Genomic DNA, 18,427 nt, shown 5'->3' with positions numbered 1-18,427 from the left:
TTAAAAAAAGAATAATGGATCCAATTTAGCAGGTACTGCATCCCGAATTAAACTTGTGAACAACATTATGCCATAGTAATAGTATGTATTATAATATTTACCTTATGGGTATTATGACAGTGATATTAACATACACAGACCATTCCATGATTGAGAATTCTATAATCAATAAACATACTTAATTTTAATAAAAACTGCAAATACTCATGAAATTTTTATATTTTAAATGGCTAGAACTTTTTACCTAGGATTTCTAAAATCCTTCCTTCCTTGAATAGATGCATTCATATCTTTGCCTTCTAACTTCTTTTGCAATAGTTCTGCAATTTTTTCCTAAAGAATTTAATACTATTCTCACATTCTGATATGAATTCATAATGCAAAATAAATAACTTAATTAAATAATAAATCTGTGGTAAATAAACAGAAAGCAAGCAAAACAATGATAGTTACTAAGCACATATGATATATATATATTAGGTATAAATACAATCTGATGTAACAATAATCTCATTATTGGCCACCAAAACAGATATACCTTTTTTAAGGAAGTTAATCTTATTGGAAGAACATTGACTGCTGAGCACAGATATGGTCACCCGGGTTCAGAGTGGATTAGAAGACAACAGAATAAATCCAACAGAGGATAACTAAGATAATATCTAACTTTCATGACAGGTGAAGAGTACACTGGGTCATTTCTGCTGGAAACTGAATGGAAAAGTTATTCACAACGATAGAAAAGTCAGAACGCTGAAGTGGGCTGTGGCATTAGAGTTCTGGAAAAGATCATACTGAATGGACCTGAAATGTAAGTCATCATATGCCTTTAGAGAATACACAGAAATGTAAGCAAGCAAAATTATATGTAAAAGCAGTTAAACAACAGTCATGGGTAGAATTTGTGAAGAATACAGAAGATAAATATAGCATGTAAATGCCATCTTAGTTGACCAAGTGGTTAGCATACTGCTCTCGAACCAATTGGATGCAGGTTCAAATTCCACTGTGGGCATGAATTCTGATTGTCTTTAGGTGGGAGATGACTTTCATCACCTGGTGGGAGACCACTATCCTGCTTACTGGAGGCCAGAAGTGGCTTGATAAAGTTCCATGTTTTGTCTGTACAGCAGAGTTTCCAAATTATGTAAAAAACATAAAAATACAAATATCTATCTCATCTCATCTTCCTTTCCCTCTTTTACCTTGCGGTGTTGAGGGTTTATTAATCATCGAACCTGAAACTGTTCACAGGATATGGGGGTCAAGCCCTACACCTCGGTATATCCTATGTCTGTAGTGTTGAGTTCTCAAGGCCAGTTTGCCTGCTATGCGGGATAAAAAAATCCCAGGATAAACTGAGGAAAAAACCTTACTGTCCAACGCCAAGACTGGCTAACTTGGCTATGGCTGAGGAAGATCCTTCAGCTCCTCATGTCACCAACGGGAATCGAACCTAGGACACTCCTTCCCCAGGCATATGGCTGCAAAGCGCACAGCCACTAGGCTAACCGCGCGGACCAAATATATATATATATAAACACAGACAAACAAAATCTTAGTTCACACCAGTATTAATGTACTATATGTTTACAAATCTTTGTGGGTGGAAGTTACATTGTTTCCATATTTATAATTATTCTATCTTTTGGCACTCTGTAAATGTTTAAATGTTTTTGCCATTCATTTATTTGGTTATAAGGCATATTTTATGTATATTTCTTCATTGCTGATCAAGTTCTTTATTCCTACAATTTTTTGAAGTGTTGCTTTTATCTACTGTAGATACAGTATTTAAAATCTCATTGTTTCATACCATTCTGTTAAACATCCAGAGATCTTCACTCTTTTACTTCATTTTCTGTAATTCATTCTGAATTAAATTTCATTTCTAAATATTTAATATTAATCAGATTGAGATTATTATAGCTAGATTCAAAATTGTCCCAAGAGCTTATGAGAATATAACCTTTGTCATCTGCATTATCTTGGTTTACACTTATTACATCAGTCCACGAGCCCATATATTCACCTTTTATGAGTGCATTTAGGTTCACTGGCCTGATAGCTGTTTTGAACAGTTGGTTTTCATAAGACCAAACAGAAATCTCAAGAGGACAAACACCCTCTGTCCAACTATAACAATCTCATGTCAGAAAGTTATTTTTCAAAAGTGAACTCTCAGAAGGTGCATACATAAAAATAAAAAGACTTTTTGATAGAAAATATGTTACTACTTCTCTTATAGCTCTACAGCCAAAATCGATCCTAGGCCTCCTGGATCTGTTGCCTCCAACTCTGCCTGTCCAAAACTTTACTTCTCCAGTTTGGACATTGCTATCTCAACTAATGGTTTCTATCCACCTTGTTATAGGTTTTCCTTTTGGTCTTATACCAAGAATTTTTCTATTATTGTCTTCTTAAGAATACTATCATTTTCCATATGAAAACATATGCTCACCACATCTTTTTGAACTTGATTATACTAGATATTGTGGATTCTTTATAAAGTTGATATAACTCATGGTTATATCTGATCCTCCAGAGACAATTGTCATTCACATCCAAATATGTTTCTAAGGATTTTCCTTTCAAAAATAAAATATTTATTAAAAGGATATTATATATCCATTATTATTAATAGCTTGACTGAAAATTTTCCTGAGAGATTATGAGAATAAGAGGGTTGCCATTTGAAGGTTTCTGGATGGTCTCTGATGAGAACCAACAAACAGCTGTCAGCAGGCCAGTGAAACAAAACCATTAATCATCATAATGAAATTCGTGAATTGTACCCTCAGGGGATATACAGAACTTTATGATAGTAATGATGTAAATTTTTCATGCAGCACTAACATCCTATCAATTTATTTATTAATTTATTATTTATTAATCGATTAATTTTCCTCTAAATTAATCTGTTATCTATCACAACTCCAACATTATCAGATCTTGCATTTCTGTCTTTTAAGGCACTTTTTACTGTATCAATTCACCTAGATCTTGGTCTTCCTCTGGATCTTTTCCTGCCATCCTAGCAAAGAACATTTGTTATGCTAACCTTTCCTCTCCCATTCTGTTTAAGGACCACACCAGCTGAGATTAGCTCTGCTAAATAGTGTCAAGTTCATTCCTAATATATTCCATTTTTATGATTCTGCCACTGATGACATCTGTTCACTCTCCTAATTTTTCCAAGAACTTTCATATCTGTTGAACTCTAGTATCTGATAAAGTACTTTATTTCTAATCCAACTCCCCCATTACTTAAAACTAGTTTGAATGCAGTCTTATACACTGCTAGATTAGTGTTTTGACTAATTTCTCTCTTATGACATAAATTTATTCAGTTGATTTCCTACCATATTATCTTTGCTAATTCTGCTATTTCCATATTTATTTTGCCATCTTAACTAAAAACTGCACTTAATTAGCTTAAATGTTTTACTTGTCCCAGAGGTTCTCCATTCAGGATGCAGTTGATGTTTAAAATGTTTCTGCCTATTTTCACTGTCTTTTTATTGCTGAATTTTATACCAAATTTATTACAACAGTTATTCAATTTAGTCAGGTAATCCAGCAGACTTGTAATGCATTTATTCTTAAGCACAGCATCATCTGCATAAAGTAAAGAGCTCAGATTAACTCCAATTTTAATATCAGGTTTAATACCACTTTCCTTTATAATGTGATCCATACAGATGATGAATAATAGTGGAGATAATGTACACCCTTGTCTCGCATCTGATTTAACATCAACCCGTCTTGTACATCCTTCAATTCTAACTGCTGACTTAATGACTGAAATATAGAGTAAACATTGCTTGATTATAAAGTCCCATTTACACCATATAACTGTAGCATTTTGAACAGCTTTTCTCTTAGCACCTTATCATACGCCTTTTCCAGACACAAAACTTAAATACAGATCCTTGTTATATTCCCATGATTTCTTAACTATTTGTCTTAAAGTGAAAATTTGATCCTCACAACCTCTAGTTAGCCTGAATCCAGCTTATACTTCTCCAACCTTCCCTTCACACAATTTTTCTTAGCTGTTTCTCAAATATGCTTGCATAAATCTTAACCAGGAACACTCAAGTAAGGAAATTTCTCTGTAATTCTCACATTGTTTTATTTCCCTTTTTACTGATGAGTACTATGAGAGCTCTGCTCCAATCATCCAGATTTCAACCCTCTAACCCAGCCTTCTGAATTATATAGTGTAGACACTTAAAACTTTTATACTTCCACATTTGAACATTTTTGGTTGAATATCATCTACTTCAACTGCCTTTCCACATTTCATGTTTTTGATGGTTTTTCTACTTCAAGTATTGACATGTATTTCTGTTGAGTATTTTCTACCACCATGATGTCTGTGCTTGTTTCATTTAATAATCATTCAAAGTAATTACTCCAAATATCAAGAATAACTTTATCTTCATTTTTCATGTCACCTTTATCATCTCTGAATCTGTTTACAGTATGATTTCTGGGAAAACTCCCATGTTACTCCTCTTAATAAGCTATTATAATTACGGCTATTTACTCACGGATTCTTAGGGCATTGTAGATGTAAATTTGCCAAAAAGTATATGTAGCATAAGGAAGAGAAATTTACACATACCTTTTTCTGGGTGTTGCGGCTTTTCTTCTTTCTGCGATGTCCGAAAACTACTGAGTGTGTGGAGGGGGGGTAGGCAATTTGGGAGAATTAAATTAGAAAAACCAGGGTTTTTTTCAGTAATATATATATAATTATATTATATGTTATATAGGGTGGGGAAAAGGTGAAAGGGTTGATTTTTTTATACATAGGGAGGGGGAAGAGGAAAGGGGGTTGACGGGGTGCGGTCCGTTTCAACTATTTTTGGTCGTCATCTGAACACATTGGGAAAGTGGATGCTATGTCAGGTCGGGTAGGTGCTTCTGTTTTTGAAATGTTTGTGTTATCGCCTATTGGTCAGTGTTGTGACCTCAATTTTATGTTGTGAAGCTTCCAAACCTCGGAGATTATGCGTCACATTTTATGGCTATTGTTTCCGATATTCTAAGCATTGTTTCATTGTCTTGTCTGTCTACTATGATGGCCTTGTCAATCTGCAGGGTATGTTTTTGTTCAAGGGCGTGAACAGCTATTTCCGTTTTTCCTGTGCTTTGTATTCGATTTTTCTTTTTGATGTTACGTTTTTTAGTGTTTAAATGTTCAGGAATAGGGATGTTACAATCACGGAAGTGTTCTTGTAGTCTTGCCCATAGAGACCTGATGGTGGAATCTGTGTAGGTGATATCACAGTCTTTTTGGCAGGGAAATTTATAGACTACATTGTGATGTTCAAATATTTCTTTCTGTTTCTATTTCTATTTCTTCCAAAAACTGGCAAATCTCCTAAAACCCACCAAACCTCACACACAGAAAGAAATATTTGAACATCACAATGTAGTCTAAAAATTTCCCTGCCAAAAAGACTGTGATATCACCTACACAGGTTCCACCATCAGGTCTCTATGGGCAAGACTACAAGAACACTTCCGTGATTGTAACATCCCTATTCCTGAACATTTAAACACTAAAAAACGTAACATCAAAAAGAAAAATCGAATACAAAGCACAGGAAAAACGGAAATAGCTGTTCACACCCTTGAACAAAAACATACCCCGCAGATCAACAAGGCCATCATAGTAGACAGACAAGACAATGAAACAATGCTTAGAATATCGGAAACAACAGCCATAAAATGTGATGCGAACTCTATCAACGTACACAGGCCCTACATACTCTCCGAGGTTTGGAAGCTTCACAACATAAAATTGAGGTCACAACACCGACCAATAGGCGATAACACAAACACTTCAAAAACAGAAGCACCTACCCAACCTGACATAGCATCCACTTTCCCAATGTGTTCAGATGACGACCAAAAATAGTCGAAATGGACCGCATCCTGTCAACCCCCTTTCCCCTTCCTCCTCCCTATATATAAAAAATCAACCCTTTCACCTTTTCCCAACCCTATATAACATATAATATAATTATATATATATATATTACTGAAAAAAACCTGGGTTTTTCTAATTTAATTCTCCCAAATTGCCTACCTCCCCCCTCCACACACTCAGTAGTTTTCGGACATCGCAGAAAGAAGAAAAGCCACAACACCCAGAAAAAAAAGTATGTGTAAATTTCTCTTCCTTATGCTACATATACTTTTTGGCAAATTTACATCTACAATGCCCTAAGAATCCGTGAGTAAATAGCCAATGATTTAAACAGGGGCACTCCTAAACTGAAGCAGGCAAAATAGCCGTAATTATAATAGCCTCCAGAATATTTTGCTACTTTCCTAATAATTATTTTCTATGCTCTTACCAACGTCTTCCCATGACTTCTGTTTAGCTAGTTTTACACAGTGCTTCATATTCTTACATTTTTCTCTGTATTCTCTAAGAACACAAGCTTACTTTCCAAAACTTTTGATATGCTTTCTTCTTTTCCTTGACTCTCACTTTTACTTCTAGAGTCATCATGGAGTTCTGATTTTTCTACTTTTGGAGATTTGTGCACAGCTTTATGTTGGAACATTGTGATGGTGTGAATAATAATTAGTTTATGTCCTGAACAGAATTCTAGCAGGTACTTACCAGGAGAAAACTAACAACAATTAGTTTTGCTGTTTTCTCCAAATTTTTCCAACACATTTCTATATGTCTGGTAATCATTTCCTATTCTGTTTATAAGCAGTAATAAACAGTAATAAACAGCTCATAATATGAATATAATATATTCATATTATGAGCTCATGGACTGTCTTTTAAGAAGTGCAAACCAAGACAATTCCAATATCAAAGGTTGTATTCTCATAATCTCTCAGAAAAAATTTTTGAATATGGCTTTGAATATTTCCATTAATAATAATGGAAATATCCTTTATATCAATAACTTACTTTTGCCAGATTGAAGTCTCTTAAGCTCTTTATTTTAGAACGGTAATAGGCCATTTATCTGGCCTTGAAAGCAACTCAATTAACCAACCTATCTATGTCAAATGACTTATGGGCCACATTATGAACAGACCGGTATAGTAGAGCATGATATAACTGTACTACACTTATCATTTCATTCATCAGAATGGCAAATTGCCTTCCCACTGACGATGGATAACTGGTAGGTTACTGTATTTTAATAAAATTACTGCATTTTGCGATTTGATATTGGGTTTAATTCCACATTATTATGAATGGACGTTCATAATGTGGTCCATATAGATGAATAATGGAGATAGTGTGCACTCTTGTACATGGGGATTTTACAAACAGTCTTCCAGTACCTCCTTCAATTCTAGCCACTAACTTACAACTTCAATATAGACTACATATTGACTGGTGACTATGCATAATCTCTTGGCACTTTTCATATACCTGTTATATATCCATGATTTCTCAAATGCTTGTCCCATCTTCACTTTTGCATTATGCTCAATGGCATGTCAGGGCCAAGTATCTTGGCTTTTATGACAGGGCCGTTAATCCTATGAACATTGTCTGCTATGTCTGCAAATTTTGTTCTTCTGGCTGGTTTACCTGTTTTGCAGGATGAAAAACTAGTTTCGGGGAGGAAAAACCCTGCTACCTCCATATGAGATTAGCTGAGTAACCTACAGTTCATAAGTTCTGATAAAAGGTTCTTCATGCCCTACAGTGGATTTGAACCCAAATCTTTCTAACCAAAGGGGGCACCAATTAGTGAAAATAATCATGTGGTTCTGACTTAGGAGGTGGCTAAATGTATGCAATTTTCCTATAGGGGATATATGTGGAATTACAGAGTTAGTAAGTACAACAAACTCAGGAGACTGCTTGGAGCAATGTCATGGCATGAAAATGCAAGGTGGTTGTTGATAGTGAATGGGAGATGGTAAAGAGTTTGAGAAAGTACGACTGCATACCTAGAGTCAGGAGGATAAATCAAGTGGGAATTAAATGGATGAATAGCATCATTAAGCAGGAGCTACAACAAAAACTTGTGGAAGGAATTCAAAGAAAAAAGTGATCAGCAGGCACGTGAAGGCCAGAAGAGTGACCAGTATGAGAGGAAATTAGCTGTGTGTACGCCAAAGTCATTCTTTTGGTATGTGACAAGTAAAGGGAAGAATGATTATGGAAGAATAATTTTGACAAATGTTAATGGTATGGAGGTAACTGAAGACCAAATAGTTGAATTACTAAATGATCACTTTGTTAGGGTATATCATCCAGGTGGAGATACTACATTTACAAGAGTGCAATGGTTGATGTGGAAATGGATAGATGAACTGGAAACACATAAGGGTATTACAGAATCTTGATTTGAATACAGCTTTATATGGTATATCACCTTCCACATTACAAGAAGGTGCTAGGGAATTGGCAGTGTGCCTTTGACCCCATTGTCTAAGTCTCAGCTCTGGGATGATCCCAAGGGATTGAAAAAAAAAAGGGAAAAAATTGCATAAAGGAAGCTCCAAATTCGAAGGATCTGCATCTCAGGAATAGCTGTCAATATATTGGAGAATTTGGTTAAGGTTGAGATGACATAAAGATGGTGATGTGGATAAGAAGGTAGTTGAGGGAGAGATGCTAGACAATCGTTTCTTCAGGAGTAGACTCCAGTAGAGGGCCTGTGAATAGTGGCATGGCACATGGCTCTGTACTTCGGCCCCTACTATTTAATTAGTACGTTAATGATATAGAAAATGATCTGAGAGGAAATATTCAGTTATTTGCCAATGATGAAAAATAGGGCAGAGTAATAATCAATAAAGAGGTTGAAATTTTACAGGACAATTTTAAGCGGACTGACAGTATGGGCAAAGGAAAAACAGATGTCCGTTTAATGTGGCAAAGTGTAAAGTTATGCCTTGTGGGGTGAAAAGATTATAAGTTATGCACCATGTTGATGGAACTGTGCTCCAGGAATTGATGAAGCCAGGGTTAAGGAGTGATGAGCTGGTGGCTAGGAAGTTGAAGTTTAGAGGACATATTGCAAACGTGGTTAAACAGGTAATCAGATTAGTACCTCTTTATAAGGCACTGATAAGAGCATCTCCTCCCCCCCCAATCTGGAATATGCACAGATTGTTGGGGATGAGGGAGAATGAACAGGATCCAGAGACAAATGACAGATGAAGATGGTAGCAATGCTCCTTATGAGCAGTGACTGAAGATATGTTCAATTACAAAAGCTGGCAGATAGAAATGGGGTGATTTGATTGAGTCATATCAAATTACTGGAAGTTTTATACAGAACTGATACAGAGGAAATTTTTCAGAATAGATCTGGATAGGGAAGAACTAGGGGTCTTCCCTGGAAATTGGGCAGGAGTGTGATGTGATGACTAGATTTTTTGCTAGGAGAGTGTGAATGAGTAGAATCAGTTACTAGAATCTGGGATGGTCAAATATCATCTACTTCAGTTACCATTTGACATTTCAGATTTCTGATGGGTTTTTTTTTTTTCCCAACCACAAGTACATACATACTCCATATAGCTGGATATTTTCTACTACTATTCTGACACTTCTTGTTTCATTTAACAATCTGGATTGTTCACATATCCATGATATCTTTGTCTTCAATTTTTATTTTACCATTATCATCTCTGATTCCTCTTTTAATACTCTTTCTTCCATTTCAAAGCTTTTTCATTAGCCTCAAAAACATTTTGCCACCTTCCTGATATTTAGCTTCCTAATTCTTAACAAAGCCTTCCATTGACTTTTGCTTAGCTACTTATTTAACTTAAGTTTATTCCATTTTTCTCTATTCTCTCAAGGGCACATACATACTGACTTACTTGTTAGGAACTTTCAATTTGCTTTCTTCTTCTCCAGAGCCACCTCAAACTTCTTGAGTCCATAGTCCACTATGGACTCAAGTAATACAAGTAATGAAAGGGTGTATTCACCTTATTATTCATTTACTCAGGATCAGAAATAAATGTTGAAAATTTCTTCACTTGGGAAAAAAAAAAAAACCTTATGAAGTATGTGCCAATCTCCTGTTAAAAAAATTCAATTGCAACATACCAACAATTTTCAAATAAATACATTGATTTTTTTGATATTCATTCAAACCTTTGGTGAGTACAGTTAGGAAACAATCCAATACTGAATTGACTTGCATAACAAAATCACAACTTCTTATACTCACGAAGATCTTCTTATCCTCAGTAAGATCATTTCATATAAAATGTTAAATCCCTCTTCCCTGTATCAGCCTGTAAAGAACTTAGGTCACCTGAACAACTGACTACTCTGCCCAACTTTACTTCATCAACAAAAAGAAAAATTTTAAACTTAATACTTGAACTTAACTCATTTATCAATATATTAAACAACAAGGTCTGAACATCAGACCCCCTGTAGTACCTGCTCCAACAGAGGGGATTTTTTTAAAGCACTCTCTGAAGATCACTTTCTGCTGTCTCCCTATCAATATCTAACTGACACATTTTAATCATAAGGTTCTTACGTAGAACGCCATCAAAGGCTTTGCTAAAATTAAAATAAATCATAACATGCCCAAGATCTTAGCTTATTTCTTTTTTGATCCATTCATAAAAAGGAAGCCAATTTAGCATAACTGATCTTCTCTTAGTGAAATCATTGTCCCATGTTTATCAAGATATCCCTATCTAAGAACACACTGGATATGAATTTTTTTTAATTTTTTGTTACTATCACTAAGATCACTTTATGTGATGAATTACCCTTAGGAAGAATCATTCTTGCAACTTCTAACCAGAAAGTACTATTCCCATTGAAGATGATTAGAAGTGGATTAATTAACTGTCACATACATCTGTTTGCCACCGAGAGAGGGAGAGACATTCCTACCTCCAACATCAAATGCCAGTGATTTTTAGATAAATAATTTCATCCTCCTGTATAATGTCATTAGGTAAATCTTTTCCATAAAGTATTTTCCCATGTAATAAACCAGTGTTTGTATATATGCTTGTAAAATACTTATTTAATTTTTCTGCATATGTAATCAGATTATTCAAAATTGTTTCAGAGGAAATGGCTAGGCTTAATTTGTTTAAATTATCCTTACTCCCTTTTTACATACTATACGAGGGGGTCTGAAAAGTTCTCGGTCTAACAGTGAAAAAACGAATTTATAATTTCAAAATTATTTTCATTTTTCAACATAATCTCCCTTAAGACTAATACATTTATTCCAGTGCCATTATCCCTTCCCTGTAGTGGTTCTCAGTGAGATCTGCAAAATACTCCTCTACAGCTGCAATCATCTCTTGATTCGAAGAAAAACGCTGACCAGCGAGGAAGAGTTTTAGTTTTGGGAAGAGATAGAAGTCAGAGGGAGTCAAATCTGGGGAACAGGGTGGATGTTTCAATAATTCATAGTGTAGATCCCTTAATTTTCTCATTGCCAAAACACCTTCATGGGCAGGTGCATTGTCCTGATGAAAGATGATTTTTTTTCTTCTGCAAACCATTTCTTTTCTCCCAAATTTTTTCATCTACTCTGGTTAAAAGATCGAAATAATATTCCCCGGTTATTGTTTTACCCTTTTCAAGATAATAAACAAAATGCCTTTAGCATCCGATCTCATGACCTTTCCTGCTGATGGAACAGACTGTGTCTTCTTTGGTGCTGAACAACTGGCTTCTGTCCACTGTTTTTAATACTGTTTGAATTCTGGTGTGTAATGGTGAATTCAAGTCTCATCCGTAATAATCAATCGATTCATAAAATCAGTTTTATTCTTGTTAAAACGCTTCAAGCACTATTCAGAGATTTTCACGAGAGTACGTTTTTGATCTGCTATGAACAAGTGTGGCACCCATCTTGCACAAAGCTTTTTCATTTGCAATTCTTCATGCAAAATATATCCTACACATTCATTTGAAATGCTGATAGTCTCAGCAATTTCACACACTTTGACTTGCCGGTCATCCAATACCATATCGTGCACTTGATCAATGATTGTCCTGATGAAAGAACGTCCAAAAAGTGTAACAGAACTTTTTGGACGTCCTTCACGTGGATCATCTTAAAGGCTGGTATGGCGACGTTTAAACTCGGCAGCCCATTTCTTGATAAACTTTATGAACTTGGAATGAATTTCTTTTAGCTCTAACCTTCTTTTACAAAGAATTTTATAACTGCACGATACTCAATTTTATCCATTTCAAGGGATACAGACAACACTTTTGCTTCAGACAGCTGTATAAAACATATTACTTGATAGAATGACTTGCAATTTCACATGGATGCTTACGAGAGATGTACCAACTTAGGAAAAAAAAAATCTTGCCAATAGTGTTACCATCTATGGTTGAGGCTGAGAATTTTTCAGACCACCCTCGTTAAAGAATTTTGAATTGATTTTGACACTCATAAATAGTTATAGTTCATATTTTGATTTGCAATCTTATCAAATTAGTTAACATTAACTAGTTTTTGCTTTTAGCTATCATACTTAATTTATTATCTGAGTATCAGACTGATACTCCTTTCACAGCTTACTTCTTTACATTGTTATATCTGTAATAATACAAAATGCACAGGCACAAAGCTAAATCATTGCAAGCAATCCAAATTGTACCTGAAATTGAACTAATGCTGTAATATGATGCCCTTGATGGACTGGATAACCATAAAATTAATTTTGAGAAGTCAGGCTATCTGGTCTCAGAATGACTGTCTCCCAGATCTTTGGCAAATTAATGCAACCATACTTGTGGACCTTGGAGGGAGGAGGTTGCTTCATAGTAAATGCCAATTCTAAAAATAGTCTTAATATTATATATAGAAAGACTATTATGAATAATCAGCAGTCTAAGCCTTTCTACAGGGTGTCCCAAAATTCACGCAAGAAGTAATTTTGATAGAAAACACAGGTTTTTAATTAAAAATTGTAATTTCTTGATTCATAAAGTATAGGGTTATGCATGGAATAGCATATCGGGTAAATGGCCTCCACGGCTTTGCTGGCACATATGCACTCTTTTGTCGAAATTTTCCATGCCCGTTTTGCATAAATGTGGCTGAATTTCGTTGATACAGCGTTCAATGTCCTCCTTCAAGGCTGGTCATGGACTTGTTGGCATAAAAAACCCCAAAGAAAAGAGTCCAATGGCGTTAAGTCACATGATCTGGGCAGCAAATTCTGATCACCAAAACGGGAAATTACACGACCAGGAAATGACTCATGCAGTAATTGAACTGTTTCCATGTGGCACCGTCTTGTTGAAACAACATGTCGTCCACATCCATATCTTGCAATTTAGGCACAAAAAACTGGATTATCATGTCGCGATAGCGAGCACCATTAACTGTTATTGCCTTACCAGCAGCATTTTCGAAGAAGAATGGACCAATGATGCCTCCAGCCCAAAATCCGTATACCAAACAGTGACACATTGTGGATGCATTTGTTTCTTAACATTCACTCGTGGATTTTCTGAACCCCAAATGATTGATGGCTTCGTCGATTAACGAAGCCATCAAGATGAAAATGAGCCTCATCGCTGAAGATGATTTTGTTCGAAAAATAAGCATCCACTTGTTGTTCCATAATCCATTCAACGAACTCTCTTCGCTGTGTGTGGTCAGTAGGCTTCAATTCTTGAGTCAATTGAACTTTGTAAGCATAAAGATGCAAATCTTTCGTGAGAATACGCTGTACAGAGCTTCTTGAAATGCCAATTCAAGACCATGTTGCCGAATTGATGTTCCTGGATTCTCAGCAACACTCTCACGAACTGCTTCGATGTTTTCTGTTGAATGACTTGTTGAAGGGTGGCCAGAGTATATAAGATCACTAATTGATCCAGTTTCCTTGAATTTTTTAATTAATCTTTTCACAGTTGATGAAGTTAAATCACTATTCTGACCATATTTTGTACGAAAATTGCAAACTGTAGCTGCCAAACCTTCATTATTTTTAAAATATTGCTCAACAATGAAAATGCGTTGTTCTTTTGTGTAGCGCTCCATTTTTAATAACCTTGAACTGTCAGCTGTCACTTTTTTTTCTCGTTGGCAACACTTTACCGCACAAATGGCACTAAATTTAAATCTTGCATGAATTTTGGGACACCCTGTATATGCATACAAAACAATTCAAATAGATGATAACCACTTCATTTTGCGAAAGGTACCCCAAAAAAATCTCAGAATGGCTTATACTATATTTTACAACAAAAAATCAAATTTAGAATGCCATTTAGCATGTTCAGTGATATTATTAATCCCATCACAAGAAGTATATAATATGAACTATGATATACACCCCTTGAGGATACAGGAATTTGATGATGTACGACTTAAATATAACAAACAAAATAATATAAAATGAACATATATATACATATATGTAAACATACATATATACATAATACTCACTTGTAATGAATTTGAACATCGTCCAGGTGGCTCTGGAGGAAGTTCTATCTCATCAGGATTTAAAAATTGAAGGCTTCGGTGAAAGGAAACTAAAATATAATAAATAAAAAGCCTTTTGTTTTCTGTAAAGTTTTTATTTTTAATGTTATTAAGTACTAAACACATCTACCATATACCATACAAGACTTGTGTTTTGTGACAAAATAATGGCAGTATAATGTACCTTTACCTCATCATGAAGGAAAAAAATGTAGGCAAGATAGTTTTACAATGAAGGTGAAACCTCATTGTAGTATTTTATCTACATACACAATGAAGAGTTATTTGGGTATGTTTAGCATAACTTCACATTCTTAAATTTATAAGTTCAAAGCGTACAAATTAAGTTGCAGGCTTATTAATTTTAATCTGTAAGTAATGTAATATGAACTATTAAATACACAAAGAAAGAAATTTAATATGGTGTATTGCAGTGGCGGCTGGTGAAAATTTTAAGTGGGAGTGTTGCATATACAAAACAAGAAAAAAGAATTCATTTTTTCCTAATCAATTTATTAATAAGTAAATTTACAATTAAAAATTGCTTTATTAAAAATATTTCGCCCTCACCATGAACACACACCAATAATAAAAGCTGTAGGCATGGAAATAACGCATGCAAGCATACAATATATCTGTAGCGACACTGCTTGTCGAGCAGTGTCAGTTTCGACATTCTGACACTGCGTTAGATCGCAGTGCATTGTTTCATGTAACAACAATTTTTCATGTAACAATAATTGAGAAAATATAATTCTTTTCATATTTTCAACAGTGCCACTCATCATAATTCAGCCTTGTATTTATAATAAATAAATAATTATATTTTATTTTAACAGAATAAAATAAGATCTACCAAAAATATTTCACCCTCACCACCAATCGGACACTGCAATTTATCTGTAGCAACACTGCTACAGATAAATTGCAGTGTCCGATTCACTTGTTACGTGCAGTGACATGTGCAAATGAATATTGGCAAGTCTAGCCGGAACTGACTGCACATGATAATTCCGGCACTGCGTTAGATCGCAGTGCATATGTTTTGTAATCTAAAGCATTAATCGAACAATTTTAATTATTAACTAGCGCCTCCATAGCACAATTGGAAGAAATACGGTATGTTGTGCCCTTCAATTGGAAAAGTCCTAAGTTCAAGTCTCGTCATGATGGGAGGAATCTTTATACGGACTTTTTCAATCGAAGGTGAGTTAGCCGATCTCATATGGAGGTAGCAGGGTTTTTTTCTCCCAGAAACTCGGGTTTTTCATCCTGCATACAGACAAATTTGCACTTCAGAACACATGCAATTTACAGATAAAAAATACTAGCTGTGGTAGTAGGTAGTGGATGGCGCTGATGTAGATGATTGGTAGTAGAGGTTCGGTGTAGTGGTGGAGACAGAGTTGTACAGTAGGTGTCCTCCTGCGATGAGTCTTCAGACTCTTTGGAGGTGTCACGAATAATAATAATAATTATTATTCAATCAATGTCAAAACATAAGCTGTAACCTTTAACATGTTGTATTGCATTTATACAATGTTGTAAGCATTGTTATTATTTATAAACACAAACAAAATTTAATTTTTTCATTTTTTCCTTGGGGGTGCTGCAGTGTTTATGTACAAGCCGCCACTGGTGTATTGTATTTATCATTCCTTATATGTTTAAAATTTTAATTTCTAATTGACTGAAAAGCATATAAGTAAATTATACTTGCTTTAAGTGTATACAACAGACAACTGCTTTAGCAAACTCCAAGGAACAAGAGACATAGTTCATTATAACAAAATGTTTGCTAAGTGAATTTAAGATAAAAATATGCCCTCCCCCCCCTACAATCTGCACTACTTTCCCATAAAACAAATGAAATTGCAGGAAACTGGTCAAAAGAAATCCTAAAAATCATACAGAAAAAAAAAAAAAAAAAAAAAACAGAGTAAACTTCTATAAATAGAGCAAAAGAATTCATGAAGTAAAAGAAATGACCAGAAACAGAACAAAGAAAATTGTATGGAAATAAAATCACAAGAAAGAGAACAAGGAAATGGTTGAAAACCTTATACACTGACAGAACACAGAGAATGGGTAGGAACCATACAAAGAGCACACAAAATGAAAACATAAAATACAAATACAAACAATAATAGGAGACAAAGGAAAGAAGAGTAGGAAATTATAAAAATAAAAATCCAGACTTATTGTATAAATTTTGAAATGCTACATTAACTTAAATTACTGTCACCCTGTAATCATAAAACTAAAGATTTACAATACATAGAATTATAATCAAAAGTAACCTGAAAACTTCAGGAGTCACTTAACTTGGTCACCTCCAGTTATCATTACTATTTTCTTGACTTCCATGGAGTCACAAGTCTCTTTGTGGAAGGTTAACACTAGTCAAGACAAAGTCTATTGTACTACACCTTGAACTTATTCAATGTTCGCACTTTTACCACTCTCTGTGCAAAACACTTACTACTTACCCTTTTACTTCTACTTCCTTTTTCAACTTCCAGGGATGACCCATTGTCTTTTTTCCTTTCCCTCATTCTATCACATGAAAAATCTCCCCAGTGTTAATCCGATAATAACACTTTAACAGCTTACATGTATCGATCATATTCCCTTACCTTTGTCTACTATCCCTGCAGTCAGAATATATCCACGATATAATCTCATAACCAACACTGCACAGTTCTGATAATATTTTTTTTTATCTATCTCTGTTACTTCATCCCCCTTCAAATCCCAATGACCAGATCTGAGCATGAAATCTGGTCTAATCAAAGCTTGATACAATGGAACCGTCACTCTTATCTTTCATGGTAAATGTCCTCCTCAATCCTGCAGAAATTCTCTGAGATGTCTTCATAACCTTTGCAATATGTCCTCTTAACATCAAGTTCATATTCAACCAATCCATGGAAATTTCAAGCTTATTCATATTCTCTTGAAGACCATCAGCACCATTACTAACAACCCTCCCAAGACCCACATCATCTGCAAACACCTGAATATATCCCTGTAGTTCTGTGACAATATCATTGACAAAGACTGTACAGTGATCCCAGTACTGAACTTCATGGAACTCCACTTGTAACCTTTTTTACTCCCTGATACTGCTCTATTATACAGTCATACCCTGACTTACGCGAATCCGGAGTTATGCAGTTTCTTATATGTACGTATTCTCGTCCTGCTTCATGCCTCACCACTAGTCGTATCTTTCAGGTGCCGGCCGCATTCGTCAGTGTCACACTTGCTGTGAACATGCACTGACGTGTTTCGCACGGTCTCCATTCATACACACGATTTTTATAGTCTACAAACCTTGCGATTGTTTAATGTTATGTTCTTGATAAAAATTTTATCACATAAAAAATAATAAATAATAATGTCATCCAAAAGAAGCTGGTCCGATTCTTCTACAGCTAGAAAGAAAAGAAACATTGACTTTGGAAACAAAACTCAACATATTAAGGATTTTAAAAGCGGAATGAAAATTTGTGAGCTAGCAAAGAAGTTTGATTTACAGATTTTGGAGGACATAGATTCTAACAAGGAACGAATTGTAGCCACAAGGCAAGGAATAAAAAAATCATTGTGCCATCAGACGAATCTATTAGATTTTGAGACCATCGACATCGAAATAACTTTCTTTTTTTTATGTATGAAAAACTACAATTATAATTATATTTCTTAAAAAATATAGGTGTTTTTGTACACCTTTGGTCTCAATTGTATGTTTGTATATATAAATTACATGCAAAATTATACCCTGAGTTACGCGAATTCAACTTACGCGCTTTTTGTTGGTCCCACCTAGCATAACTTCGGGGTTTTACTGTATACAACTACTCTCTGATATCTATCAGAAAGCTAGTTGCAATCCAATCTACTTACCAGATATCCCAACCCATGTGTTGCAACTGATTGATTATGCAGCACCCTGTCAAATGCCT

At 34.9% G+C, this 18,427-nt stretch overlaps 1 protein-coding gene across 2 annotated transcripts in view; it reads right to left on the bottom strand.

Annotated features, from left to right (window-relative positions):
• Positions 1-18,427, bottom strand: part of LOC150101215 (SAP30-binding protein) — a 121,552-nt gene that overhangs the window by 58,667 nt on the left and 44,458 nt on the right. For both annotated transcript variants that reach the window (XM_090401476.1, XM_090401477.1), the window contains exons 5-6: positions 14,421-14,509; positions 245-333 (exon numbers count right to left, since the gene is read on the bottom strand). In XM_090401476.1, coding sequence (XP_090257602.1) covers positions 245-333; positions 14,421-14,509 — 178 coding nt within the window. The remainder of the gene's footprint in view (positions 1-244; positions 334-14,420; positions 14,510-18,427) is intronic.

This window comes from Typopeltis vanoorti, chromosome 12, assembly GCF_054136105.1.
Source record: "Typopeltis vanoorti isolate ZY-2024b chromosome 12, IOZ_Tvanoo_1.0, whole genome shotgun sequence".
In the NCBI taxonomy this organism is placed as follows: Eukaryota; Metazoa; Arthropoda; class Arachnida; order Uropygi; family Thelyphonidae; genus Typopeltis; species Typopeltis vanoorti.
This window is presented reverse-complemented; position numbering and strand designations above follow the sequence as displayed.